We start from the raw sequence: 27,933 nt of genomic DNA, 5'->3' as shown, positions 1-27,933 counted from the left end.
CCGCCCAGAGAGGAAGCATTGAATGCACTATACCCCCAAGATCAGATCCCAAAGGATCCCGTCGTAAATCGTACACCGTAAACCACATAATAGTATATCGTTCAGGAAAACGTGATCGCGCAGTGATCGTGAAGTGAGGAACGGCGCCCCACACTTGTTTATATAATAATCAGTGGCTGCCAACAGCCAAAAGTCAAATACCGAAAAAATATATTCATTTCTGGCCGATCCGATTCTTTTCAGGCAACGAAAACGAGAACATAACGAGAAATATCTCCTGTTGTTGTGTGTGTAATTGTTGTACCAGTGAGTGCCAGTGCGTGTCAGTGGATCGATCCGGAGAGGAGAACGAACCAAGTGAAAGTGCTCCAAAGAAACCACAAGCAAAACGAATCAAATCCCAAGTAAAACCAAGAAAATCCACACAAATCCTGTCTAATCATGTCGGACATTGAGGATGTCTTTGGTGGCTCCGCCGAGGAGACCAAGCCGGAGCCGGATGCGGATACCAACGCCAACGCCGATGCGGAAAGCAAGAGCAGCGTCGTTACCGAACGGACCGAGGAAGTCATCCCTGGAGAGATCGAGAAAATGGTCACCGAGACCATCGACGAGGATGGAGACGTTGTGGAGGAGACAACTGAAGTCACCCGCAAGACGGTCAAGAGAACCATGAAAATCACTGAGGTGAGTATTCCCAGGCTTACGCCATTAATAGGAACTGAACCCAGTCTACTGAATTATAAGAGATCGACCCTATAAACAATAGAAACAAAAGGTATACATACTACAACTGATCTTCGCATCACTTTATGTACACTATATGTGTATGTATATGTACATATATGCATAATGATTTCAGTCCATTAACTCACATGAAACCCATAGAAATCGATGCGTAACGGAAAGATTCTCTCGAAGCTTTTGGATCCCCTTGAAGCGTTTAGCTTATTAAACCCAATAAATCATATTTCACATGTAGTGTAGTGTAGGGATCTCCTCATCATTTACAGCCCCCTTCTACGCTTCCACCCTTCGCCTTTGTGATCTTTGTGCGCTTGAGAAATTGGTCAAAAACATGGCGAACTCTGGGTATATTATTTATTTAAGATGCCATTTCTCTATGTGCGTCTTAACAAATTGTTTATACGGTCCCGCAAATATTATAAATCTTTTCCTGCATTATATACATCACACAAACGAATTTAGTCGAGATCTATGGCTATATATTCACTGTACATATGTATGTACATACATACATATTTACATACATATATCGCCATGGTTCGGCCACACTTTCTATAGGCGACGCCACGTCGAAGAAGAAAAGCAAAAGGAAAACAAATTTTGCAGCTGTTTGATTTCTGCGCAAATTATCACAAAAGATTTTGAATTTTTTGAAAGCCCGCGGATCGGATCAAAAAACGGTCTGAATAAAAAAGAGAAAAATTAAATTATTGTTAAGCAGAAATCACTTAAATACTCGATGCCATGCCGCTGTGATGCCAAGATTCCATCCTCCTCCTCTTTGGGGGAGGAACCCAGAGAACAAAATCTGAGACGAAGAAATGGCAACAAAAATTAAATGCAATAAATTCTGTGCCGCCAACAAATGTAAAAAAGTAAAGCAAAAGTAAAAAACGAACATACAAACGCATAAAAAATAAAAATGCAACAAAAAACAAAAAACAGAAAATAAATATTGAGGTTTTTGTGTCTTGCGGTCTGGCGCGTACTAAAGGGGTACGACGGGGTGTCTAGTGCGCCACGGGCACCGAGTTGCATGAAAAGGCAAACCCGTACTGAGTGTGCCGCTTGTACAGCAATTAATTGCCACAAATCGTTGCACAAAATTACATTTACAATTGCATTTCCGGCTTGGCGCGGCAGCCACGCAGCCACGCATGCAACATGCCCCCCATGCCTCTCCCCAGCACTCTCTTTCCGTCTCTCCCTGATCCACCCCCGGCAATCTTCGATTTCTCTGGCTCCTCTGTCCTCTGTTTTACGACTGTCTGCTACAGTCTCCCACGTACTTTCCTCCTCCTCCTTCTCCTTATCTGCAACCAAATTTCCCCGAGTTTTATGGCAGCCAAATTAAATTTGCATTGCAATTGGCTTTTGGGGTCGGTTCGGCCTTTCTTTTTTGTGCCGCCGCCGCTGGCTTTTATGTGCCCGAAATGGAAATGGGAATGAAAACGCATGAGCTTCTCCGTAAGCCAGAGAGTCCTGTGGATAAGGATGTGAGGATTGTCATTACACTGAAAGAAAGAGAGGGGTTTGGTTGAGGGGAAACGCCAACGAATACTTGGGATAGGGACACAGAACTATGCTAAAAACAGTGCTACCCATCATCTTTCGATAAGTTTTCTTGTATGTGACAACTCTTCGTCGTTAGATCTGTCTTCTAGGATCGTCTTTGTTTTCAGTGCATACATGTGTGCGGGAGTGTCCACATGTGTCGACGGGTTCGGTGCCTCTCTAGCCCCGGGCAGAGCAGCTTATGGAACTAATTGCGTTGCCGCCTGTCAGGATCCGTTCTGACTTTGCAACGCGAGGCAGAGCTCATGAACTGCTGAACTTCTGCTGAACACTCGCTTTCCCCCCTTTTTTTTCTTTGCAACTTTTGCTAATGAGTCACGTAGCATTTTTGTCATTTTTATGCGCTTAACAGGTCAAAGTTCCGGCCGCAAGGGTACGTGCCTAGGAGCCAGAGTTCAAATTGCAGATGCAAAATTAGTTAAATAAAGTCGGAGCCCAGCCCGTGGGAGGCTCTGGCCTTTGGCTCTCCCTTTCCCCCTCCTCTTTCCCTTTCCCCTATTCACTTTTTCATCCCTCGAGGAAAACTGTCATAAATTTCACAGTTGATTTAACTGTTGTTCCGCTTCCGTTGTCCGCTGTCCGCTGGCTGTTTGCTGATTTCATTTCCCATTTCCCAATGTATTTAGGCAAATCTTTTCTCCGCCTCCGACTCTGAATCTCGGCTCTCTGGTCAAATGGGGCATGCTAATTTGTCCGACGAGCCGTAAACCTACACATAACCAGGCTACAGCACACAGCTGCTCCCACTCCCACACCCACACCCACCACCACACACATACATAATGGCATTTCCTGGACAGGCATTGTCCCTCTGCTGTGGCGTCCTGCCCCGGTCAGGACTCTGTTGATTAGACATCATAATATTGAGCAGAGATTAATTGGAAATCCATGCGAGTCTTAGTGCTGCTCCGCAGAGGCTAATACGAATGTGTTTGCATATATATTCGATTGTGGATACAGAGAGGATGATAGGTAGTGTGCTCTTTCCAATCGATTAGCTAGTGCTCGTATCGGATGAGACCGCAACTATTTCCATGACGATTCCATTCCGATATTAATTCATTTGAAATTCGCCAGCGCTTTCCGCAGAACTGCGGATAGCCGCATTCCTAATCAGGAACCACCATTAGCCCTTCTCTCCCCTATCTGCCCCAGCGTGCCCTTGCAACGCCGCTGACAGATGTCAGTGATGGCGCCTCTTGAAGTCAGCCAGAAAATATTTCACTGTCACAACAAATATCTTGCACAAACAAATATTCACTGAATATATACGGTGTGTGTGTGTGTGTTTGTTTTCATACCCTTTCAGCTTAAATTTGAATTTGGTAATGCCGCGGCGGAAATCCAGATCAGAGGAAAGAGGAAATACCGAATCTGTTAGGGTATTCTCTATGTTCGTATTTGTGGGTGTTGCTTTGAGGGCGACACAGAACGAGATGACAATTCAATGTCAGTCATTTGTCGCGGCCTTTGACGCTCGCTTAGCTTCCATTCACTTGTTGCAGTTTCCAAGGCGAACGGCTCCTGCCCCTGTCCCTGCCCATCCCCCGTCATGACCCTATTTGCCCCCCGCGCCCCTTTGCGTGGCTCATTTCGAGTACATTTGGTCAGATATTTATGCGATTCGTTTTCATTCTCATTCTCGTTTGTGGCTCTCTGTGTTTTATTTATTTGGTGCCTTTGGCTGTTCAAACAATTTATAATTTTGATGCACACACACTCCCCAGACCCCAGTCCCCGCCTCTCGGAACCATCGCCCCCTGTTGACTGAATACAATCGAAATATGTTTATATAATTGAAAGGCAAACGTTTTTGCGTGAAAACATACGAGTAGCGGGCCCCCTTCGTTCCCCTACAACATACATACTCGTACAAACATACATATATCATATATGTATGTACATATTGTATATTGAAAATATGTAGTATGCTAGAACCGATCCCACATGCATGTTTTTTGTAGATAAATGCTGTGGGCCATATGTATATAAATAAGTCTGCCAAATAGTGCGCGGCGCACGGGGCGTATGATGAACGTGCCATTTATTCCGCTGAGCGATTTGCAGCTCCCCCTTTTGGGCCCCACCACCCTTTCGACTCCTCCGGCATACAGGAAAATCCGCTCTATGACTGGCATATATTTCATGTAATTTTCAAACACTTTTCCCTATTTATTTATCCAGATCTCATCCGAAATCACTCTCTGCCGCCGCTACTTTGACCTGCCGCAACGGAAATTTGCCCATTGCTACGTCTCCCTCCACCGCAGTCTCCATCTCCTTCTCCACCCCATCCGATTTTACCCCTGAGTTTTATAAGCGTTGCAAACAAATAATTTCCTTCTTGAATTCGGAGCGAGTGTCGGGGGCGGATATTCTATTCTATTGAGAATTTATTCCAATTACATTTGTGCGGCCCGCAAAAATCTCAACAAATAAAATTCAATTTACAAAATGTTTTGCGTAGTTTTCCCCACTCTAAAGCGGTGGGGAGTGAGCCCCGAAGGGGTGCCACAAGGAGACGCGCAGCAAAACAACAAAAATAATAACAATGTTGTCTGTTTGGCAAATCAATAAGGAAATTTTCAGATTTTCACGAGCTTGCTTTGAACAGGGCGAATGGGAAGGAGGCCACTCGACATCCTACTCCGGCAGAGGGTCCAAATGCAAATTAAGCTCGTGGCCAAGGAGGAAGCCTCGCTTACAATTAGCTGAAAATTCCATAGACGGATTAAAAGGATAAACCTGGAAGTTCTCTAAATAGTTCCCCCAGGCAATTGGCATTTCCTTTCAATGGAAATTAGGATGGTAGCCCCATCCTGCACCCACATTGAGGACGCTCTCCTTTGTGACGCAATTTTCAAATTAGTTTGCTGAACAAACGGAGCGAGGCGGCTAACCTCATTTAACAGCAACTCAACAAATATTCCGATATTCTCAACAACAGAACACTGACAGCTGCTTGTTTACACTGACGCATCTTGGCCGTTTCCACGTCCACTACACTGGCTCCGTTGCATCCACATCTAAATAAATAATGTCCATAAATTTTAATTTCGATTTCGTTGAAGTCGCCACAAAGACAGGGGGGTTGACACCAAATCCGGTTCATAATTCCATTGGAATTTTGCCATGCTCCCATTAGAGGTTCTGCCTGTCGTCCTTTATACTTACACTACTGCGTAGTGAAATTATTGTCGTTCTCCCATCATATATTCACCTTATGGAAATAGGATTAGGCGTAAGTAGGACCTTTTAAAGTTAATCAATAAAACAAATAGTGAGCGCACTTTAAAAAAGTTACAAAAGAGAGTCCCACTACAGATAATTTTTGCTACTAATTTAAATGGAATGTATCGCCAATTGTCATTCAATGTCTTTCTTGTTTTTCAGCAGCCAGCTCTAACTGTCCGCATAATTTATTCAATTATCGTATTTCAGTATTTAATCTCGAATTTTTGCTGCGAATTAACGAAATGTAATAATTGCAGTCTGGCTGCAATTTGCGTTTAATTTGCTCTGTAATTGTCGAGTTAAGCGAGCTGTAATCGAGGGCCTGGACAGGTTCTTGGTGCGTAAATGTGAATGCCTCCCACGCATTAAGTTCGAGTTAGCAGCCCACTTGACAATGGCCGCCAGGGACCCATTTCCGCTTGCCGACGATGGTATGCGAAATGCTTCGTACTTGCAGAAATGCCAGGAATTTGTCAACGCCCAGAAATCGAAAGTTAAGATATATATAGATAGATAATATATATGTTATTGTGTTGTAGAACAGAAAACAACGTACCAGAGCCACGACGTCAATTGGCACTTTGATTGCATTTCGATGCAGTTTCCGATTTGAATTCAGTTGCATCGCAAAACCCCGAAACAAAGGAACGCCAAACGGTCGAAATACCCCCAAAATACTCTTAAATCCCCACCGAAACTATTGATTTATTGCTGGAATGGCATATCCCATTCAGTCGGAAAATAAATAGATTAGTTTTTGGCCTCTGTCCGTTCTGCTCTAGCTCTCTTGCGTAGTTTGTGACGCGCGATCTCCGTGTGTGTGCCTGTGTGTGTGCCGTGTGTGTACGTGTGTGTTCCGAGGGTGATCCAACAAAATATTGTAAAATATTAAAAGGAAAACTACGAAAATATCAATTGAAATTGTGCGCAACACTTGTACGAATATTGCCCCTCAATCGACCAAGCTAATTTCTATTCGATTTTGGCAAAAGCGGATTAGACCTGCACGACTCGCCCCTCCACCCACCACCCTACAGGAAGCCAACCGGTCGCCATGGCAATCCTAAAAGATTTGGTAAGTCGTCCATGGGGGGCCGTGTTCAGGGCCGAATTCAGGGGTGGTCTTCTGACAATCAATCACATGCATCGTCTGACGTCTAAATATAATATGAATTGGGCAAGCCGAATGCTTCAATGCAATTCCCTTTCAAATATTTTAAATGATTGCAAACTTCTTCTAACTGCTCAAATTGTGCAACTCTCTGGAAGGGTATTCAGTTCCCAAGCGCCCTGTCCCCAGGTCTATTCGAACAGACTTTTTCTATTCCATACCGATTCTTACTCCCTTCCTTCCCGTACTTTATCATCTCTTTGGTCTCTGGTACTCAATCATTCCATCAATTTTCTCTCTTCCTCCTCTTTAACTCTTTGGCAAATTAAAAATTTTCAACAGTGAGACCGGAGAGCATGCATCCCTATCGACTTAGCAGAACAATGCTCTCCGGCAATTTCCCCCCCACCAAGAAAACAAATTTACTAAACTTGAAACTTTTTCCTGGCCTTCTTTCGGCTTTTCTCGTTGCTTTCGTTGCTTTTCTTGTTGTGTGTTTTCCTGCGCTTGCCACTTGGGTGTGAAAATCACTTGTCAATCTTTTATGTAAAGAAGTCGCCAGCATCGTCGTCGTCGCTGCTGTTGTCACCTGCTGATCTGCCCCTCTTCCCCCTCTCACTCTCTTGACATTGCTCTGCTCTGCTTGGCTCGTAAAATTTTGTCGTCTGCTTCCGTTTTCTTATGCTCTTAATTGTGTCTGCCGTGCAGGTGCGTGCGTGCGTGTGTTGTTGCTTTTGTTGTGGTTCAAGGTGAGCAGCCGACATCGACAGCGACGCTTCGACGCATCTTTCAATCAGATTATATCCTCTCTTTTGCTCTCGCCCACCACCCTCATCGGCAAAGCAACCCGTTCAGTTTGTTCGAACTTTTTGCCACTGCCAAGGACTTTTGCTGCGCCTCTCCTCTCCCTCGGCCGATGCTTCTAATACCTCTTTCGCTCCTTCTTCTTCCTCTGCCTTTCGACTGTTTATTTTGGCTGCGGGTATTTTCTGCCTTCGTATTTTTCACTTAATAAAATTGTTTTCATTCGATGTGCTTGCCTCGGCCCAAGGGTAAATTTGTGTAGGGTGTGTAATTGTCGACCATCGCCGCCTGACACAAAGTGTGTAAGTAGAGCAGGAAAGTGCCTTATAAATATGCCCTACTAAGACTTACTCCCACTGTTCCAGTGGCCGCACCTTACTAAAATATGACATGCCTGGGCGCAGATGCTTGTTCTTATTCTTCCCCTTTTTGTTATGCTTGTTCTTGTTGCCTTTTCAATATGTTTAAAAATAAACGTTGACTGCCTGCTCTCTCCCCACTCGCTCGCCTAATCTCTTGCTTGTCCGTGCTCTCTCTTCTCCACTCCTTCCACAAAGTTCTGCTTTATTATGCGGCTATCAACACACTTTTTTATCTGCTTTGGCCATTGTGCTTGTTGTTCCTGTTATTGCTTATCCTCCTCCCACTCTTATTTCCGCCTCTCCTGCCTTCATCATCCTATTATTGCTCTTGTGTGCATTGTTGTTGGTTTATTAGCAATTTTTGTAAGCAGTTTGCGGTCGTCTTCCACCCGTTCCCACTCTTATTGAGTGAGTGGTGTCGCTTAAGCAGTAGACGTCCTTCAAACTTCAATTTGCTGATGGGAGCGAGCAGTGACCTGGCAAATATTTATTTCTTGCTCTGCACTTTTCTTGCTCTGGATTCTACAACAGTTTGTCTCCCTTTAATTGCTCATTCGCCCACTCCCTCTTCTCTAAGAATTCTTTGCAAATCTTCTATAAACGATTGCCATCACTCTCCCACTTAATTACTCTCTTTTCTCTCTGGCTTTTAATTAGTTTTGAGCGATTTAGTCGTTGAGGTGTTAATTTGACGAGTGTCGAAGGGGGTTAGCGAGGTGTCCGGCGTGGCCTGGGACAGCATGCATTAGATTGATTAAATGCAGCATCATCAGCATCAGGGGCTGCCGCAGAGGGAAAGGCAATAGCATAACCAGCAGCAGGAGCGGCGGTCAGCAAAGCTCCCTGCGGGCCATACAGTGGTGCACAGACTTTTACAGTAATAGACCTGCCACTACCACCCACCCATCACCCATCCACTGCTGCAGCTGTCATGCATATTCATGCTCTCCTCTCACTCTTTTTTTACTCTCTCTCTCTCTCTGTTTCTCTTCTTTTCGCTGTCTCTTTCTGATTTGAACATTTCGAAAAATCATTTCCCATCGCCATTTCCCCATTGTCTTTGGCTTTGGTTTGCAGCGTGTTCGCGCAATCAATCAAAATGTGGACCAGGCGAAAAGACAAGGAGCAGAAGAAGAGGATTGCATGACGCTTGGTGAGGGGTGTAGTGGCGGAACAAGAAACTTTCAATGAAACCCATTCTTGCCTTGGAAGACATCTTTACTTCTAGATTCTGGCTCTGCGCCTTTGACTCCGACTACGACTAGAACATACATACATATGTACATGCACATATTTATGTATGTACATAAATGGAAAGGTCAGCCAATGGTGTGGATTTGCATGTGAATCGGAGTAGGAAACAGGAACAGGCGAGGGAAAAAGCAGACACACAGATGTTATACACCAACACATGCATAATCCATAGAGTCACCGACAGGCAGAGGGGCAGAGCGACAAACGGACCAACGGACAAACAGACAAACAGACATACGGGCGGACAGCTGAAAATGCTCGCAATCTATCACAACATTCGGAATATGTTCCAAAAGATTTTCAATTTATTTTCACTAAAAACGATTCTCTTGATGTTTGTGTGTTGTCTCCGCCTCCGCCTCCACCGCCTTCCCTCCCCCTCCGGCAGTGCATACTATGAGGATTGTGCTGTTGGAATTGTCAGAAAATGTTGGTTTTGCAATGAAATGTTTTTTTGGCCAGAAAAAGAACAGACAAAAATCAATGAAATGAAACGAAACGAAACCAAGCCAAATGAAATGTTCGACCAACTGCAGTTCCAACAGGAGTTGATCCGATCGCCACATGCGACTCTGTAATTAATTCTCTGCCACAAAGGGAGGGTTGGCCAAAGGGAATGCGGCAAGGGGGCACATGACAGACTGATCCCGGAAGTGGGCGACGACATTTAAGCGGATCGACTCGAGTCGCGTCGCGTCGAGTCGAGCAACTGCATTTGAATTGCTAAATCTGTTCGCCGGCTATTCTCGGAGAGTTCTTCCCGCCCAACAGTGCTTATGATTGATATGCGACCCGCCGTTTGGAGACTATTAGCCCAGAATCAGAAGTGCATATAAGATATACATACAAGTGTCAAGCGGGTCCCATTCCCGGTCCCATGGTCATAAATCACCTGCCCATTAGCAGGTCCCCAACAAAACAGAGAGAGCTTTAATTTACACGGAAAAAAGAAAGAATCAACCATAGCAAATCGAGCAAATGGAGAAAAATGGAACGAATGTTATAGGCGGCCGATACAGAAGAACACACGCATGCGGCGTATTTCAATAAAGTGTTTTCCAACTTGACCTCAAGTCTATGCCTGCAGAAAATATAAAAAGAAAGCAGCGTTCAGAAACTTCGTCCGTCGAAAACTCGGACCTTCTACCTTGGTTTCCAACACGCGCAGCTGATTTGCTAATTTTCTTTTATACATTAATATAAAATTGATAAATGTATACAGATGTACATATGTAATGGTGCGACGTGTATACAATTTTATGCTTTGCAAATTAACTGTCACCGTAGGGATGCACAAATTGGTCAACATTCGCTACGACTATGGTTTGGTTCGCTACAGGGGACGGGTGTATAACTGACGTATTTGCACATTCATAACGTGAAGATCCCAAGGACTTGACACATTGACAGTCTGAAAAATCCCTGAACTTGTTTTGTTTGGTGGTATCCCTCCGCTCTCATGGCACCACAACTCTGCCCGCCTCATCAAGCACCCATCAACACACTTTGACAATAACAAAATCTATAAATATTTCTTGTATCGCTGGGATCTGTTGAGCTATTTTCTGTATGCTATTGCTATTGTATGTTTGGGGCGGTCGACCCCAGACGAGGCGAAATTCTTAGCAACATTTTGATCTAAGCATTTCTCTCTCTCTCTGTCCCTCGTTCTTTTTGCATCTACCCATCTCTATCCGTGCTTGTTTGATTATTTAAATTATAACCTACATAATTTTAATGGTCGGGAAAGAAACATATAGAAAATTAAATAATATTTATGATCCGTAGACAGGCACATGGTCAGACATTCCTTTGTGGTTGGTGGGATGAAACGGGGTAATGGAGATGGTACGGTAAATTCTTAGTTTTTCTGTTGTTCTGTAACCATCTTTCGCATTCGATTCTCGTCAGAGAAAGAGAGAGAGAGACAGATACATACATAGATTTCTTTTCAAGTAAAACCGAACAAGAACGGACATGATTTACCTTGAAAGCTGTGCCATCACTCTGATGCTATATGCGCTCTCCCCCACTCCCACTCAGAAATGAGCCATTTTTTCACTCTCACTTTACTCACCTTTCGCTCTTACTCTTCGAAGAGCGTTGGAAAGAATGAAAAAGAGGCGCATTGGGAGCAGCAGGTGTGTGCGTCCAAGGTGTATTTATAAAAGGTGAGAGTCAAAGAGCGTCGTTTGATAGTTGCTCTCAGGCGTTGCCTGACTGAGTGTGAGTGTACCTGTGTTTGGGTGTGCGAAAACACCTTCAACGCGACAATGTCAATGATCATTTCTGACATGGCCAGTGCGGCGTGGCGTGGGCGGCGTGCTGCCAAGAAAATAGAAACTTTCCTTTGCTTTAACTCACCCCAGTGCAGATCAGTTCTACTCAGACTATAGAGTGTATGAGTTGCAGGTGCAATTTCCACCTTTGATCTTACCAGTTCGCCGCTTTAATGGAGACCTTGCCCCATACCTCTTGGCCATTGGCTCATTCAAAACTCCCCTCAATTCCTCATAGCTCTCCAACTTTAAGGTTCACTTCATCAATAGCCCTCCGACTGTGCAAAGTTCATATGAAACTCTTCTCATTTCAGGCCCAAAGAGGTGAAAGACCCCACACGGAACCTTCACCCCATCATGCCTCACGCCTTCTCCACCGCCTTCTTCAGACTCCTCACCCCTTGATTCGCATCCCCGGTATTTGTTTTAAAACCATCAATGGAAGCAGAGGCGAAAAAGCCAGACTGCATACGCGTTTTGCGCTGTCTCTCCTCCTTCCACTGCTCTCTCCCACCGCTGATGTTTGCCATTTATCTAGCCTGATTTTTACCGTTCTTCCGAGCTTTGTTTTTTGTTTTTTTACGCTTTTGCTGCCCCATTTTTGCGCCTGCATTTGCATCTGCGATTCTTGCATCAACATGCATTGAAATTCAGTTTTCAGTTCCAGAATCCAATTGGAAATTCATAAAACATTTCCATGCAGCTGCAACTGCGAATTGAGAAAATCAGTTTATCCTATTTATCCTATACACACATATAACACACATATATCTTCTATATAGTATGTGTGGATGGGTGGAGTGGGTATTGGCTATAAATAATATTTTTATTTTCTCACTTTTTTGGGTTGGAAATATCCGAGAGGGCGTTTATTTTTAGACACTGTGCCTACAAATCGTTTGTTGTTGTATATTTGTATGCCCCCCAGCTGGAGCAACATTTACGAGTGGTGCTAAAAGATGGGGAGGGGGAGGGGCCAGGCTGCACAACTTTGTTGCTGTCTGAAAAGAAAGAAAAACTTTCGGTGAAGCCGTATAGAGGCCCCGAGAACAATTAATTACACTGCCAAAGGGACAGCTGGGAATTCGGGATACGATTAAGGGATAAACCCTCAGTACACCTCACCCATCCTTCAAACCCTGTTAACCCTAAAACTGTAATCAATGCAATTTAAATGAAATTTTTATCTAATTAAAAGCAAACAACTCATTAGAAAAGATTGAAACCCAGAGCCTTTCGGCGCCTTTTGCCTTTTTGCCAGCGGCCATTGGACCCCTCGCAGGACGTAGCAAAATTGAGGAAATCTAGAAAACTCTGCAACGCAATTATTCAGACGCAGATTGGTCATAACTGATGGCCGGGAAGAGCCAACTAAATCCGGCTAAAAATACTCACCTCAGAACGCAATAAGCACGCGACAAGGCTAATTGGATCGTCGATGGAAAAGGAGGGGTGGTGCCACAGATGGGGAGATAACTGATTAACACTTTGTGGCAGATATCGAACAAAAGGTGAGCCAAGCGGACAAAGGCCCACAAAGAACGGCAAGCCAACAACAGAACGGAATGGGGCAGCGATCTAGAACCAGGAATCGAATTGGGGGATGGGATCCCCTTCTGGATTCAGTTGGAACACAGGCGCCGTCAGCGCCACATCGGAGATCGTCGTGATCGAATCAAAAATCAAATTCAGAATCGAAATCAAATTTTTGAGCGTAAATATTCTCGTAGTTCGGTTTGAAATCGGGAAGGAGTGAATGCAGTGCAGTGCTGTGGAGTGTTTAAAGTTCCTATTGCACCAAAATAATTTGACATTTTTTCAAACAAGCGTGGCATCTCGATATGTACTGTGTTTCGAACGTTTTGGTATTGTCAGTCTGAAATTTCTAGCGATTTTTAATTGATCAATAGATAAAGTTCAAAATCAATTCAAAATCACATTGAAACATGCAATATTTTGAATGTTTTAATAGCCACGAGTCATCCCAAACGAAATTAAATTTTGAGTGCGAATATTTTCACAATTTTTGATACTTATTCTTCGTAATTTGTTTTTCGTGTTCTCGTGACAAAGAAGAAAAATGGCCAAAAAGACCAGCAAATGCTCACCTGTTTTAGCAAGTTCGCTGAAAGCAACGAGAGAAGAGAACATAGAGACGAGAACAGAGAGAGAAGACGTGAATACAAACTGCCACATTACGCATACGACTCGCTGCAAAGTGAAATACTTGTGAAGAAAATATGATAAAAAGTGGAAAAAAATGCCAACAGAAACACAAATTTGTGCGCACATATTCTGAAAAGTGTATAACTTAACACAGACACATAAAGAGTGCCATATACCGTGGATATACATACTACGTATATGCGATATATATGTATATTCATTTCATTCGGAAGATGATGAGCGAATTTTGGCATTTGAGAATTTCTGCCACACTTAAGTGTTGATTGTGTGCGTCGCTCTATTGGCAGAGGCCTCCGCCTCTCAGTGGCATGCCCCCCTGCCATGGCTTTTCCGAGCATTTCCTCGACCAGCCTCGAGGCGACCAAAGAATTTTGGGGGAACTCAGTTCGTTGCGAGCGCGGACGCGTCTGTGGCTGTGACTCTGAGACTGAGGCTGACTCTCCGACGACTGTGGGTCCCAGCATCGCCACGAAATTTGCATGCGAATCAGAGTCCATCCCACCTTTAATGTCATAAAGCCCAAAAATGGAAAGCAAACAGCAGTAGAACATCGCGCGAGATATCATTTAAAATCGAATCAGAAAACAAAAGAACACTCGAAAAACACTGAAAAACAACACACAATTCCAAAAATATACAAAAAGTGCTACATGCCACAGAAACATGCAACCAAAATCAAAGAAACGAATAATAATAATGCATACAACAACACAACACAACAACAACAACAACAAATACAACAACACAACAATCCATAACAATAGTGAAACACCATAACAAAGGGGATTCCCCCACTCGCCCTTTCCAGTTTCGTTGTCCATTAAAATGCATTAAAATTGCATTTCCCCTACTCGTATTTACACACGATTCACGATTCACGCCATAAAAACGCGGACACGTCTTTAATGCCAGGCAAAAAAAGAGCAATTCAAACACAAAATACCCCAACAACAATACACGAGCGACTATAATAGCTATAAATCCCATATATATTTGATATAATTCACACAAAAACTGTCGCGCCTTTAATGCCCCAAACACAATAGAAACCATTACAAAAATTCCATCAGCCAATGCACTTACAAATGCATTAAACCGAAAAATAAACGAACAAATTTATCCACATACATATATGTATGCATGGATGGATGCAATATATTATTCCATATAAAAACCATAGCGTCTTTAATGACACCACAACACATTAGAAACAAACAAATAATAATAATCAAGACAAACATCAGCAAGTGCTCAACCACGCACCGCTCTTCCAAATACCTTAGATATGCCACATAGAAACTGTTGAGGCCTTCCACATATGTACATTTCTGACAACAAATAGTCCAACAACTGACCCAAAAACAACTGATGGGAATTACCTCCTCGAGTCACCCCTTAAAATAAAGAAAAACCCTCCACAAACACTTTTCTTCCCAAAACATTTTACGATAAATGCCAAACTCTTTTGCACTCGACCCAAAATTTGTTTACTATTCAAAAGTTTTCCAATTTTTTGGCCATTTTCTATGAGTCAGTGCAGTCGGCATCTTCACCCTCGCCTCCTCCAAGACGAATTTTGATATTGAGGAACTAATTTGCTTAATTATAGAGGAAGGATATTGCGTTTGGCCCGGGAAGAAGGGAGGAAGAAAGGTTGTTAAGCCCGCAATGAAAAAGTAAATGCAAAACGAAACCCTCAAGCGGGAGAAGGGGGTGCTAAATGATAGAAAGGGTACTCCATAATAATTCATGAATGTCAAATCCGCATTTAATTTATGGATGAAACCGCCCCTCCATCGTAACGGATCCCCTCTGGCGGATTTATAAGTTCATAAATCTGTTTCCATTGCCGTTTATTTACAAATAATTACAAAATTTAATTGCCGCACCAAATTCTGCACTGAAAATTCACCAACGCGTTGGTGTATTGTTGTTGTTGGTGAAAAGAGTTTAATTAATTATAGCCAAGAATTTTCACTTTTCGAGGCAGCTGCACACATAAATTCTCTCACTCTTAGAGAAAGAGCGATACAAAATGCGAAAGTCGTGAAAATATATAAATAAATAATAAATTAATGTTTTATTGAATATATGTCTGTATATAATGTGAATATAATGAAAATTGAAATGCGTTTTCCAGTGAAAATGAGTGAGAGAGATCACAGATCTCGTCAAGAATCAAGAGTACAAAAATCATAGGAAAATTTATACATATTTGTGAATCACCACGAAAAAAAGTGATAGAATTTCTTATATGCCAAGCGATTGGGGATAAGAAGGATTACAACACACAAACAAAACACACACACGCAAACACACCATGGCAGACACTGCCAAGGACAAGGATGTCCTCGAGGAAGAGGAGGAGGAAGAGGAGTCCACTACAACCACCACAACAACAACCAGCAAGAAAACCTCGCAGTGGCGTAAAACCCGCTCTACAAAGGTAGGGTCCCAAAAGCAGGGGTAGAGAGAAAGGAAAAGTAACGCCCCAGCCCCAGCTCGCTGTCAAACTGCCAAATGACCGGACGGATCGAAATTTCACTCATCGCCAGGCATTTTAAGAGAGGCATTCCATCGTTTGGTTTGGACGGGTTCTCTCCATGATACCCCTTACTTTGGAAGTACCTTCAGGGAGGGGTATATTCAGATCTGTGTATACAGAAGTTTTACCTGTAATTTTATGTGATAATATTCCAGGGAAAGTTCTCTCACAGTTCCTGCATTGGCTCTTTTCATTGAATTTCCCGTTCTGTATCTTGTTCTATCATGTTCATGCCAAACTCGTATTTCCATCTCAAAAGGGAATTCCCCGAATCCGCTATCCGCTGCTTAAGAGAGGCTTCTTCTTTCTTTAGCCATCACCTGATAATTAAGCAAAGCATTTAGCGGGTGCTTTGCACTTGGATAAGCCTCCGAAAATAAACACCAACCGAGACCCATTAATCACAATCTTTGGGCAAAGAGACTCCTAATGTATGCACATGCTTGGGGAAGGGACACCTCAGAGGGACGAGCAGTGAGAGGACACCTCAGTGGAAAGAGAAGGACGAACAGAAGCCACTGTCCGACCACTAAAAGGGTTCCAAGAAAAGGCAGCCTTAGGGTGGAGTGGGAGTTTTGTGAGGTTGGTTTCCAGGTCGCTGGACTTGAGTAAAAGAACGGAGTAGAAAGAGGAAATAAACAGTAGGGTATTGGGATAAGTATATGGGTGAGGGCGTGGTCCAGGAACCTGGCACCCTGGCACCCTGGCGCCCACAATTGCCACTCTGATTGTAGTCTCCAGCCACATGGGTCCCAATCTGGTGGTTTCGCTTGCATCCCCTCGGGCTCTGTGGCGCATAAATTACTCGGAATACTCACCAGTCGAAAAGGGGGGGAGGGAGAGCAGGGGAAGTGTATCAGCTACTTAGAGCCGCACTTCACCTGTCGCTCCAGAGTTCGCTCCAAAAAAACGACGATGGGTGGCAGGGGGCAATCAATCAAGCTGCAAAGTATTTATTAAACGATATTATGAGGTTTACCTGATGGGATAACATCCAATTTGAACACCCACTCATCCCCCTGCATACCCCTCCCTCCACTCCGCACACACACACCCCTAAAGAAGGAAGGGGGAGCATACACATATTTTTTTTAATAGCTTCATTGTTTCGCTTAACAGGATTTCATTTCACTTAATGTACCACCACACCCACACAGGTACACCCGCATACAGATATTTATGTGTGTGTACGTGCACGGAACTTCTCCCTATTATGCCATCCTCCCCCCTCACCGTTCAATGTTAGCCTGGCTTTTGCTTGTTCTGGCTTTTGCCCAGCGGCATTTTGGCGCTGCCTTTCTCAATTCAGCAAAAAATAGCGGACGCTGAGGAGCAGGAGGAGGGTTAGAGAAGGGCAAGGGCCTGATGAACGAAAGAATAACATTCCCCAACTGCCAGACGCGACTATAGTATATATGTTTATATACACCCTGCCATCGTGTATATGCACCCTCTCTGGTTATAGCTGGGAATAGTAGTTGACTTTATATCCACGGATTCTCATGGCAGGCGGCAATCAAGGCACAACAATCCACAAAGCTCTCGCCCCGGACTCAGACTCAGACCCAGACCCTTCTTCTTCCGCTCTGTCGCTTTTCCTTTCCTTTCACAGGGAACAGCAAAACAGCACAGTTTGTCTGCCCCAACGGCAACGAACGGCAGCAGTGGCAACAGTTGCACCAATGATGCGATGAGCCCGGGGCCCTCAATGTGCACTACATGGATCGATGGATGGGATGGGGGCGCTAAGGAATCGAAGCAGGAATTCAATGGGGAAAAGCAGGAAAACGCAGTGCAATTATTATTTTTATTTCGGAAGTAAACTTGAGGTAGTCCCCAGATGATGATACAACTAAGTATGCGGACAGATGGCAAACTATTGGTATTGCAATTCAATTAGTTCTCTTTGGTACGTTCTGCTTCATAATTAGAGGGTTTCCGTAGAACATATGCATAGCATATATGGTATTCAAAGTCGGCTGAGTGCTACTAAGTACTAGTTCGATTGTATCATAGGAATTCCTTGGCACTCAATTTGAATTATTTTCTTGGGGTGTTTCAACTTCTACTAGTCTGCTCCTCAATTTCGTTTTCTTCTTTATGCACTAACTTACCTTTGTTATCCACATTTCTTTCATCTTCTCTGCTGACTTTTCTTCCCCACTCCCCACTTCCCCCTCTCTTCTTTGTTGTGTGTTCATTTCTGTAACAGTTTCTTGCTCTTCATTTTATGCGTTTTGACGCGTCACCTCCATAAAAACCTCCACCGCCATGTATCCCACCTCCTCTTAAATTGTTGGACAGGGAATTTTTATCTTTTAATTAAAAGTGATGCGACTGCTCCTTTAATTTGTCCTGTCAGGAGGTGGAGTGGAGCATCCCCAGACGTGGCAGGACTATCCTCGGTCCTCTTCACCATGTCCCTTGCCCATATGTAGGTGAGCATTAATTAAGGATTTTACGATTGTTTCCCATGTGGAACATGGCAGAGCGGTTCCTGCCACAGAGCCTGAAAATCTGAAGCTAAAAGAAAATCGACCTCTCCCCGCATTTTGTTTTATTTGCTGACTCTCGGATATATACACATATGTATAAATGTTTATTCATATAATAAAATAAATTAATTATATGTTTTTCAAGTGGCTCGGCGCATGGCGGCAGCTGCTTTTCACTCATTTTCCTCTGGCAATTTCCTTGGCCATGAAAGAGAGAGAGGAAGGGATCATTAGGGTTCAGCCGAGAGGCTAATTGACTTTCAGCTTTTGCGGCCCTTTTGTTTGTGGGAAGATGATGGCAGGGAGATGTGGAACAAGCATATCCAATGAAAGTGCTCCAACAATCGAAGAATGCAAATGCAGCTCGATGAATCCTAATGGAATGCGTGTGTCTAGATGACTTTGTGTCTGTTCTTAGTAATTTACAGATGAATAGATACCCAGATCGTATAATATCAGCAACCATTGACTAGACATTGTTGAGCACTATCTGCTGCTGCACTATCTTTTCTAGGTTTATCTGTCTTTCGTCCCTGCTATCTATACAGCCTTATATTCAACTATTTCTACACCCATCTATCGCTACATTCCTTTAGTCTGTTCGTATATTATCCATCTACATATATTCTCTTTCCATATTTCACGCACTAAAATGCTTTGCTCTCTTTCCTTCTCTTTACAGGTAAGAAAACTTCTCCGTCTGCCCCCTACTTTTTCCCCCTTTTCTGGATTTCCCGAGTAAGTTTCCATTCAGACAATGTATTCATTGTTCCATTCATTCATTCATTCGCTCCGCATCCGATCCGTTGCGTACCTCTCACTCCAAAACTCATTTCCACGGACTAATCGGAGGAAAAACAGAAACATTCTCGCACATACTCGTACATATCCCTCTCTCTCTCTTTCTATCTCTGTGTGTTTCTGCTTCTGGCCAAGTTAACGCACAGCAGAGCACAGCACAGCACTAAAGGCTAAAGAGCACACACAGAGAAAAGAGCAAGAAAATATATAAAATAAGACACAAAGATACACACACAGGCACACATGGCCATCTATCTGGTGTATGGTGTATCTGTGTGTGCATGAACAAACAGTTATTTATAAGTTTTTCTGGCAAAAAATCAGCAACTTTTTCCGTTGATCTCCAAGTATAGAGCGTTGGCGCTTTGCCAGAAGCGAATTGCGCATACGCCGTATGGTCCATCCACTGAATGTCTCGGTGTGTGTGTCTTTACGAGTATGTGTGCCATGGTATGCCCCTCCACACTGCTTCAGCCTTCTGCCGCTCACATCTGGAGAAACTCTCTTACGGAGATCTACTTTTCTCTTTGGTTTTCTGAATGTTTTTCGCCGTCTCTGAAAGGTCAGGGCGGCCCACTTCCACTTTCACTCCCATCCCTACCCCCTCCTACCAGTCCCAGCTGCCAAATTGTTTGTCAGCTTTTCACATTTTCACATCGCATTTTCATCACATTCGTTGTGAATGTGTTTTCTTCTGGCTCATTAATTTGTGTCTAATTAGTTTTGATTTTCGTATGTCAATTGGTTGGAACAAGGACTCATCATACCTCTCACCATTCCCCTCCATCCCACTCACCACTCCTGGCATCTCATCTTGCCACTTTTCCGACTTTTCTGACTTTTCCGACTTGGCTTTGGCAAAGAACTTGGGAGATGGGAGATCAAAGAATGTGGCAAATAAATGTTAAATAAATATTAAATAAATACTAGAAATTAGTTTGGTTTTAGGTGTGAGTGCTTCCCTGTGCTCCGGTCCCTCTTCCACCACCGCTCTTCCTCTTCCTCTCCCTCCTTCCCTTCCTACATCTGCGACAGCTGTCGGCCAATGCCAATGTGAGAAATTGACTGTCTGTCCGGCATTTAAAGCGATTTTCAATAGGAGATCTCTCCTCCCCCCCGATGGCTGCGATCCAAAAATGTTGCAGCCTCCATTCTCTGTTCCACTCGAATGTTCCCCCTTCCCCACTATCCCCTATATGTAGGATCCATTCGTTGACCAAATTTGGTCATCGCAGAGGCAAAGGCAGATGCAGATGAAATGCAATCAAATCCAACAGCAAGAGAAATCCATTTTCCCCAGCATTTTCCTCTGCTGGGGTTTCTTTTGTTGTTTTTCTTAATGTTGTTAGCTTTGTTTTTGATACCCTTGCACTGGGGGGTATGATGACTTTCAGAATATGTTTGGCACGCAGAGAGGGATAAATAAATCTTCAAACCTCGTCTTTTAGCTCCCATGATATATAGAACTAAAGCAAGGCCCGATTTTTTAGGGTATCCACACTTTCGACAGTCGATGCGATGCCTTTCTTTGTCGTTCTTTTGGTTGTTGCTCATCTTGTTCGTTGTTGTTCTTTTGAAAGCTTCAGACATTTTGGCATGCAATAAAAACAAGCCCAAAAAGCAGCAGCACAGAAATGCAGCAGATGCCCCTGCAAAAGGAGGAGGGCAGGGGCAAAGGGGCAGCTTGTTGCACAGTGGAGGGGCAGGCAAGGAACTAGGGGCCGAATGGGCCTGGCATTTTGGCCAAGAGCCAAAACTTTTGTCCGAGGACCAATGACTAAGGGACTCTGTGACAAGCGGTTGCTGCTCGGGGCACCCTGCCCCTACTGCTTTCCCCTCTTGTTACCCCTTCTCATTTCCTTCCCCCTTTTCAGCTGCCACCGCTAAATGGATGAAATAATGTATTCATTTCTTCGGATGGCAATTGCCTGATGGTCAAGCATTTAACACTTCCCCCAAGAGTCAGAGGGGAATGAAAATGGCAGTGGAAATGGGTACATTAATGGACTGGTCACTCAATTGGATGATGATGATGATGAGGATGGTAGGGAAGGGGCGGGAAGGTAAGTGAGGCAGAAGACCTCTCGTTCAGGGCTAAAAAAGCATTCAATTTTGAACAGATTTGACAAGAAGGGAGCCCGAACAGGAACCCAAATAAAATCTCTCATGATATCTTTTCTATTTTTTCATCCAAAGAACATTTATTCGTTTAATTTAATTCGATATCCGCTTCGTTATTTTTGTTCGATTTCCATTTCCATTTCAATTTCAATTTTCGTTTTCCATTTCATTGTTTCAAGATCTAGCTACAAAGTTCGATACATTTTCGGGTTTCATTTCGATTCGTTTGGTTGGGGTTTAGTGGGAGGTTTGCTTAGCACTTAGCCTATCGATTAGACCGATCGATTAAATACTCAATCGATAACTAACTCTATTATTGTTCGAATGTATATATCATATATGTATATGTATATCTATGTGTATAGGCATATATAGACCTTAAAGTGTTCCATTATGTGAAAGATTTTGTTTGTTTTGTTTTTCGATTAAATACATTTTGATTTACTCTTCGATATGATGGGAGGTTTCCTTCTGTGTTTTTCGTCTTTTTATGTGGCTGCTCGGATGGAAAATTCCTCTCTTTAAACGGAAAATGTAATTTAAAAGCTTGGCCTCCGCCTCCGCCTTTGCTTAGTGCTTGGGAAACATTTGATGAAACTTTAATTTCCATTTGGACACACTGACAGCAATCAGTGGAAGTTGCAACACTCCTTGAAGCTTGCCCCTCACCCTCAGAGCTCGATTTAAGCGCTCCTTCTGCTGGAAGGGGGTCAAGTGTGTGTATGCCCCTCAAGCGATTGAGAGTGAGAGAGAGAGAGAGCTCTGGGCTCAAGTGCTGTGCAACAAGAGGCGGCAAACGCAGGCTCTGGTTCTGGTTCTAGCTCTGCCACAAAGGAAAACAATAAAACGGTGCGGCGTGCCAAAAAGAAAAACAACCAAAAAAATGGCACAAAATATATAACAAAAATATGAAAAGAAAAATAGGAAACACCAGGCAAAGAAAAGCAAAGAAAAGGCTGCAAGTGCGGCTGGAAATCAATAAAAAGCCATCTGCCACGCCCCAGTGCCTCCCCCCTCTTGGCACTTGGCAATTGTTCTGGCTCACTGCCGCAGGAGCAGGCCAAAACCCCTGACCGATAACCAGAGTCCTCCAAGGAGGGCCCTTAAAAGTAGGCAATGAAAAGTTAAAGCCTCCGCCCAATAAAACGTATTGGGAAGGGGGAGGATGTCGCCTCGAATTGATTGATGCCTCCTCCAGCCGCCGTACATCATCATTTTACTGCAGCAGAATGCGAATTAAAATTAAATAATCCGGAAAAATGCACAAAAAAAATGTTAATGAAAGACAAACAAAGGCGTGGTGGGAAAAAGTGGGGGAAATATGCGGAAAATTATGAAAATTTAATGCGGCTTCATTGGGCGCCTCTTTTGGCTGAATATTGTTGCAGTTTTTCCCTTAGTAATTTTCGCCCTTTTCATGGCGAGACGACACTTTGGAGTGGAACTTGTCGCTGCGGTTTATTGTTTGCAACTTTCATTGTATGTGTGAGAGAAAGAGAGAGATAGTATCTGTGAGTGGAGTGTGTGTGTTTATGTGTGTGTGTCCCCAGACTCCCGTTACTAATTAGCGAGCAACCTAGTTTAACAGTTCTTCAAGGGTTTATCATCTAAGCCCCTAGACGACTGCCGAGGCAGTCAGTGCCTCCTGCTCATCCTTAAGTGAAACTTTCTCCCACCCGACGACCCGCTGCCATTTCTTATTAAATAGAAACCACGGTGGCCGCTTGACTTTTGCTGGCCTTAGTGCCCCCATTCCCCATTCTTTACCAGTTCGTCTTCGTTCCTAGACAAATATAATCTCATTCTTGTCCGACTTCTGGGCGGGCGTTGGCTGGCGCTGGAACGCGTATACGTTAACGATTAACTGCGCCATGAAAATGAAGCAAAATAAAACGATTAGAACTAGATACAGAAAGATATCGCGCAACATTTCTAGCTGTCTCTCTCGCTCTCGCTCGCTGTGTCTCTCTCTCTCTCTCTCGCTCTCGCTCTGTAGCTTTATCTCTATCGCTCTATCTGCCGCAGAAGAGGCCGAAGCTCGAGACTCCAGAAGCAGGCACCAGATGGCATGACTCCGTCTCCTCTTTCTCCTCCTCCTCCGTCTGTGCTTCTGCTGCTGCGGCTGCTGCTGCTACTGTTGGTGATGGTCTGGGTCTGGGTCGTCTCATTGCCTCATTGCGGGTCCCAAAAGAGCAGCTGCAATGAAAAGAAAGAGGAAACGCGTTAGTGAAAAGCGGATGGAAATACGCGAGGAGATTATTCATACACATTCGGAAAAAAAACGAGATAGGAGAGCAGAAACAGAGGGATCCACAGATGAAGCCTGGACAAAGGATCCCCCCCCCCCCCCCTCTCTGCCTTTTCCATTTTCCTTGTGGAAACACGACAGAGCTGACAGACGGAACGCATATTACGCATTCGCCGCATCAGCCCCAGCAGGAAGCTGCCAAAGGACGGCATTCTGATTCCCATGCCCCGCAGATGTTGCACAATTGCATTACATGTTGCCACAGATGCCATCTCTTCTGGCTGCGTTCATTGTTGCATATTTGTGCGGCATGTTGCCCAATATGTTACCCCCCCACCCACCCCGAATGAAAGAAAGGAATGCCAGCTGCAGAAGGTGGAGCGGTAAAAGTCATCAGGGAAAGGAAATTAAACAAATGAAATTTAAACATAGGGAATGCACTCGAAAAGAGAGCATTAGAGAACACGGCAGCTCCTATTTCCGCAGGAGCTGCATGCCCCAAATGCATTTGCAGTCCACTCAACCAGACCCTTTGAGGTGACTGTACCCACTCTGCACCACTCCCGTGTCCCCCCATCTTCCGCTTCAGTCCACTTCAAACACTCTCAATTAGTGGCGGGGATTGGATGGCATCCGTGGGCTAAACGGTGTCAAAACGGTAGGGTCGAAGGTTAGAGCTGCATTTGCATTCATGGATTTGAATGGGGTATGCAAAGTGCATAATGCGGAATCCTTAGTGAAATCAGAGTCAGGAGGAAGGAGGTTCTTCCTTCTGTCCGGCTTTCAATTAAACGCTTATCGCGGGCACAGCAGTCGCTGAATAAGAATTCCATGCCCCCAGCCATAGGCATAGGAATAGGCACAGGCCCTGCCCTCGACCTCCCCCAGAACATCCTTCAAATGGAAAACAATTTTCAAAGGCCGCTGCTGCTGCTGCTGCTTCTGTTTTTCCCCTGGAACGTGGCAGCGGCTCGCACATCATTAGGCCCTGGTCCCCAGAAGGAGCAGTAGCAGGAGCAGGAGGCGCCACTGCCTTGAAAAACAAAGCGAAGAAGCGCATCAAAGATTATGAAACTCATTAAAAAAGTTTCGGGGGCAACAAATCTAACAACTAGAGGAATGTGTCCCTCCTGTGCCCCCCCCCCCCCTCTTCACATAACTTAACGTTCAAAAAAAAAATAACACAGCGACTGAGGAGAAGGGTCGGGGGAATCCTGTCCACAGCCAAAGTCCGAGTGGGATTTGTGTCCATTTCTTTTTGGGACCCTATTCCTCGTGCCTCGTGCTGAAACTTTTGCTGACCAAAAGAAACACAGTGCGAGCCATGAGGAGGAAGGAGCCCAGTCCACAAGATGCCCTATAATGCTAAAAGAACGAAAACGGACACTCCCCGAACTTCTTTGATCTATCCCTTATTCTTTGGCAAGAGTTATCTTGTATTTGAGATCGATAATCTTGGATAGCCTCAACGAAAATAAGGGTATGAAAGGAAACCAAGTCTAGGATATGTCTATGTGATCTGCTGCAAAGGCTGAAGTGTGGTGGTTGCCCTTAATAAAAATAACTAGGGACTGCGGTGTACCCTCTAATGGTGGGCCCCAAGGGACCAGGGTCCGCCTGTTGCTTAGCCCCCAACAACACGGAGAAATGGACTTTCCCTCTTGCTTTCTTTCTCCTTCATAAATTAGATGTCAAAACGCACACTAAAACACCCTGAAAAAAAACACACACATGTGGGGATATGTGTATATGTGTACGGGTATGTGTGAAAAGGGTCAAAGGGCAGTCGGGCGGCATAAAGTGGAGTTTGAGTAGGATTCCTGGGCTGCTTCTGGCAAAAGTTTCTGGGAAGACTTCCGCAAACTTATTAAAGCGTTCGAAGCCAAACAAATTGCTTGGCCAACAGAAGGGCTAACGCGGAGAGGGGGCAGGAATTTGCGAAAGGGTTTTCCACGAAAACTTGTCAAGGAATTGCGGCCATTAATTTTCAGTGGCGGCGCACACGAAATGCAAATGAAACTTTCGCAACGAGACGAAATGTTGCGACACAGTCGACAGTCGACCGTCAGCCGGCGGCGGCGGGGGGCCACAAAAGTCAATGAAGTGTTAAATATCCTGCGGTGTCAGGACAGCCACACTGCACACTCCGCCCCCTTGGAGAAGAAAGGTGATGTGTGTGTCCTGTCCGGGCAGACATTATCCTTTATCCTTTCGCACACACAAACCAGCACATGTCCAATTTTCTGCGGTATTCCATTTGCATTTCTTCGTGCTTTGTTTTCATAATGCGCACATCCTTGGATCCCACTGGAGGGAGAGTGAGTCCTTTTCATATAATTAAAGCCCCGCAACAATTCCAGACAAATTCGCGGCATAAATCACTCCTGCAATCTTCCCAGCAGCCGCAGCAGCCACCCACTCTTTTCCCTCTCATCCATCTGACCATCTGTCAGCTTCATTCATGAGTCGCGGGGATTCCCATTCATGGGGAAATACTCCGCTGGCACGCACTTTTATGAGGCATCCCCATTCCCCTCGTAGTTTCTGGCAATGTGTGGACCCAAAAGGAAGGACACGTTACCAATTTATGCTGAGCCGCTCGTAAACTGGCCAAAAGGCAAACAATTCCACTAACGAGTAAACTCTTTTTTCTCCGTGCGTTCAATTCCACGCGGCTAAGCTTGATGTCCGCCTAATATTCGCGTTTTATACGCTCTCGACTCGCTTTCGATTCGCGGCTTATTTACTTTCGTTTTGGTTGCCGCGATGCTTTCGGTTCGACGTGGCTAACGCGACTCTTGGCCAGGCTTTGAGGGAAGCCGCTTCTTATAGTCGACGTCCCAGCCGGACTCGGCTCGGAGCTGCTCGGGGCCCGTCCTTCGTCCTGACTTCGGCTACCAGTTGAGCTTCGGTTTGGGATTTCGGCTTTTGGGCTCTGATTCCGTTACGTTTCGTGCCGGAAATTGTTGTTCAACAAATGCAAAGCGTTCTCCGTCAACAGGCAGCACACAGGCCGGCCCGTGGAGCGGGTTCGGGGTTGAGCGATTGCTCCTCTTTAATATAATGTTTTGGGTCGGGCATGGCAATCATTGCGAAGTTTACTCAGAGCTCTGCTGAATGATCTCATTTGAATATTAATCTAACACAAGACTTTCCACTAGATTTGTGCGATCTTACTTGGATATGAGTAGAAAATGGCATCCAGCATTCAATGGAGGTTGGGTTTAGATTGAGTTTTTCACTCCTGGAAGATGATCTGCTTGGCAGTTGCTTGATCCATCTAACCATTATCTACCAGGAGACCAAACGAACTTCTTGAGGAGATATCCCAACGAACTCACCTAAATGGAATTCATCCAAGAAGCAATCAAGTAATCCACATCACGGGAACTCCTTTTGCCAACACCAGTTTCCCCTCCATTCCTTTTTGAACCCTTTGCCGTATATCTTATCGATCTGTTGGAATATGTAATCACCCTCTCCCCTCTTGCTTATTTGCATCTCTCTCCTGTGTTTTCCCTTCTGCCCCCTCCTCTGTCATGTTTATATTTTGGCCGCATCATAAGGCAAACATTTTAATTTGTTCTAACCAAAGGCACGCCCCCTCATGACAGAGGGGGCGGACAAATATTGACACTCGACAGTGGCCCAGGGGGCTCAAAGGAGAAGGGTGGGAGGGTGTGCACTGACCAAAATCAACGTTGACATTGCCCCCCAAAACACGCCCACCCCTCCGTAGTGTTCTATGAGATCCGACACTGATGACGCCAATCATGTTCTTGCCATCCCCCCTCGCTCAATCTTATCAAGATGCCATTGTAGAAGGAGGAGTGGGAGGTCCTTCCTCCCTGAATGTGCCGTCAGTTGGCGTGACAAGCAAGACTTGCCAGCAGGGCAGGCGTAAGGTGGCGTTGGGAGAGGCGGTAGTAGGCACAGTTTGTTATTATTTAAATCAGGAAGTCGAACGAAATTTCCGCCTCTGCCATGGCCAACAAATTGGCAGCTGACTTCCGCTGCAGCCGAAGCAGAGGTTGAGAACGGGCCTGGTTTCCCACTGCTGGCATTCCTACCGCCGTTAGTCGAGTCAATTAAATTTTCCCTTTAAGTGATTTCTGTCGCCATTTCGGATGGTCGCTTTTGGGCCCCCACTCGTGACATCCATTCCCCTTT

At 44.6% G+C, this 27,933-nt stretch overlaps 2 protein-coding genes across 12 annotated transcripts in view; one reads left to right on the top strand and one right to left on the bottom strand.

The window, feature by feature from the left end:
• The window catches only part of LOC111066680 (tropomodulin), a 47,739-nt gene continuing 19,806 nt past the window's right edge, over positions 1 to 27,933 (top strand). For 4 of the 11 annotated variants that reach the window (XM_041591727.1, XM_022355468.2, XM_041591725.1 and 1 more), the window contains exon 1: positions 2 to 687. In XM_041591727.1, coding sequence (XP_041447661.1) covers positions 442 to 687 — 246 coding nt within the window. In that variant the 5' untranslated portion in view covers positions 2 to 441. Of the gene's footprint in view, positions 688 to 6,226; positions 6,632 to 15,731; positions 16,000 to 27,933 lie in introns of those variants that run through there. The other 7 variants (XM_022355469.2, XM_022355484.2, XM_022355479.2 and 4 more) reach the window with 7 other exon arrangements.
• Positions 22,603 to 26,549, bottom strand: LOC111066681. Its single transcript, XM_022355485.2, has 2 exons — positions 26,345 to 26,549; positions 22,603 to 23,711 (listed from the first exon to the last, which is right to left on the bottom strand). The coding sequence occupies exon 2, from the start codon at positions 23,443 to 23,445 to the stop codon at positions 23,299 to 23,301; it is 147 nt and encodes a 48-aa protein (XP_022211177.1). The 5' UTR covers positions 23,446 to 23,711; positions 26,345 to 26,549; the 3' UTR covers positions 22,603 to 23,298.

The sequence above is a fragment of the Drosophila obscura genome, unplaced genomic scaffold (assembly GCF_018151105.1).
Source record: "Drosophila obscura isolate BZ-5 IFL unplaced genomic scaffold, ASM1815110v1 contig_150, whole genome shotgun sequence".
In the NCBI taxonomy this organism is placed as follows: domain Eukaryota; kingdom Metazoa; phylum Arthropoda; class Insecta; order Diptera; family Drosophilidae; genus Drosophila; species Drosophila obscura.
Note: the sequence above shows the minus strand (reverse complement) of the source record. Positions and strands in the feature narration are given on the sequence as shown.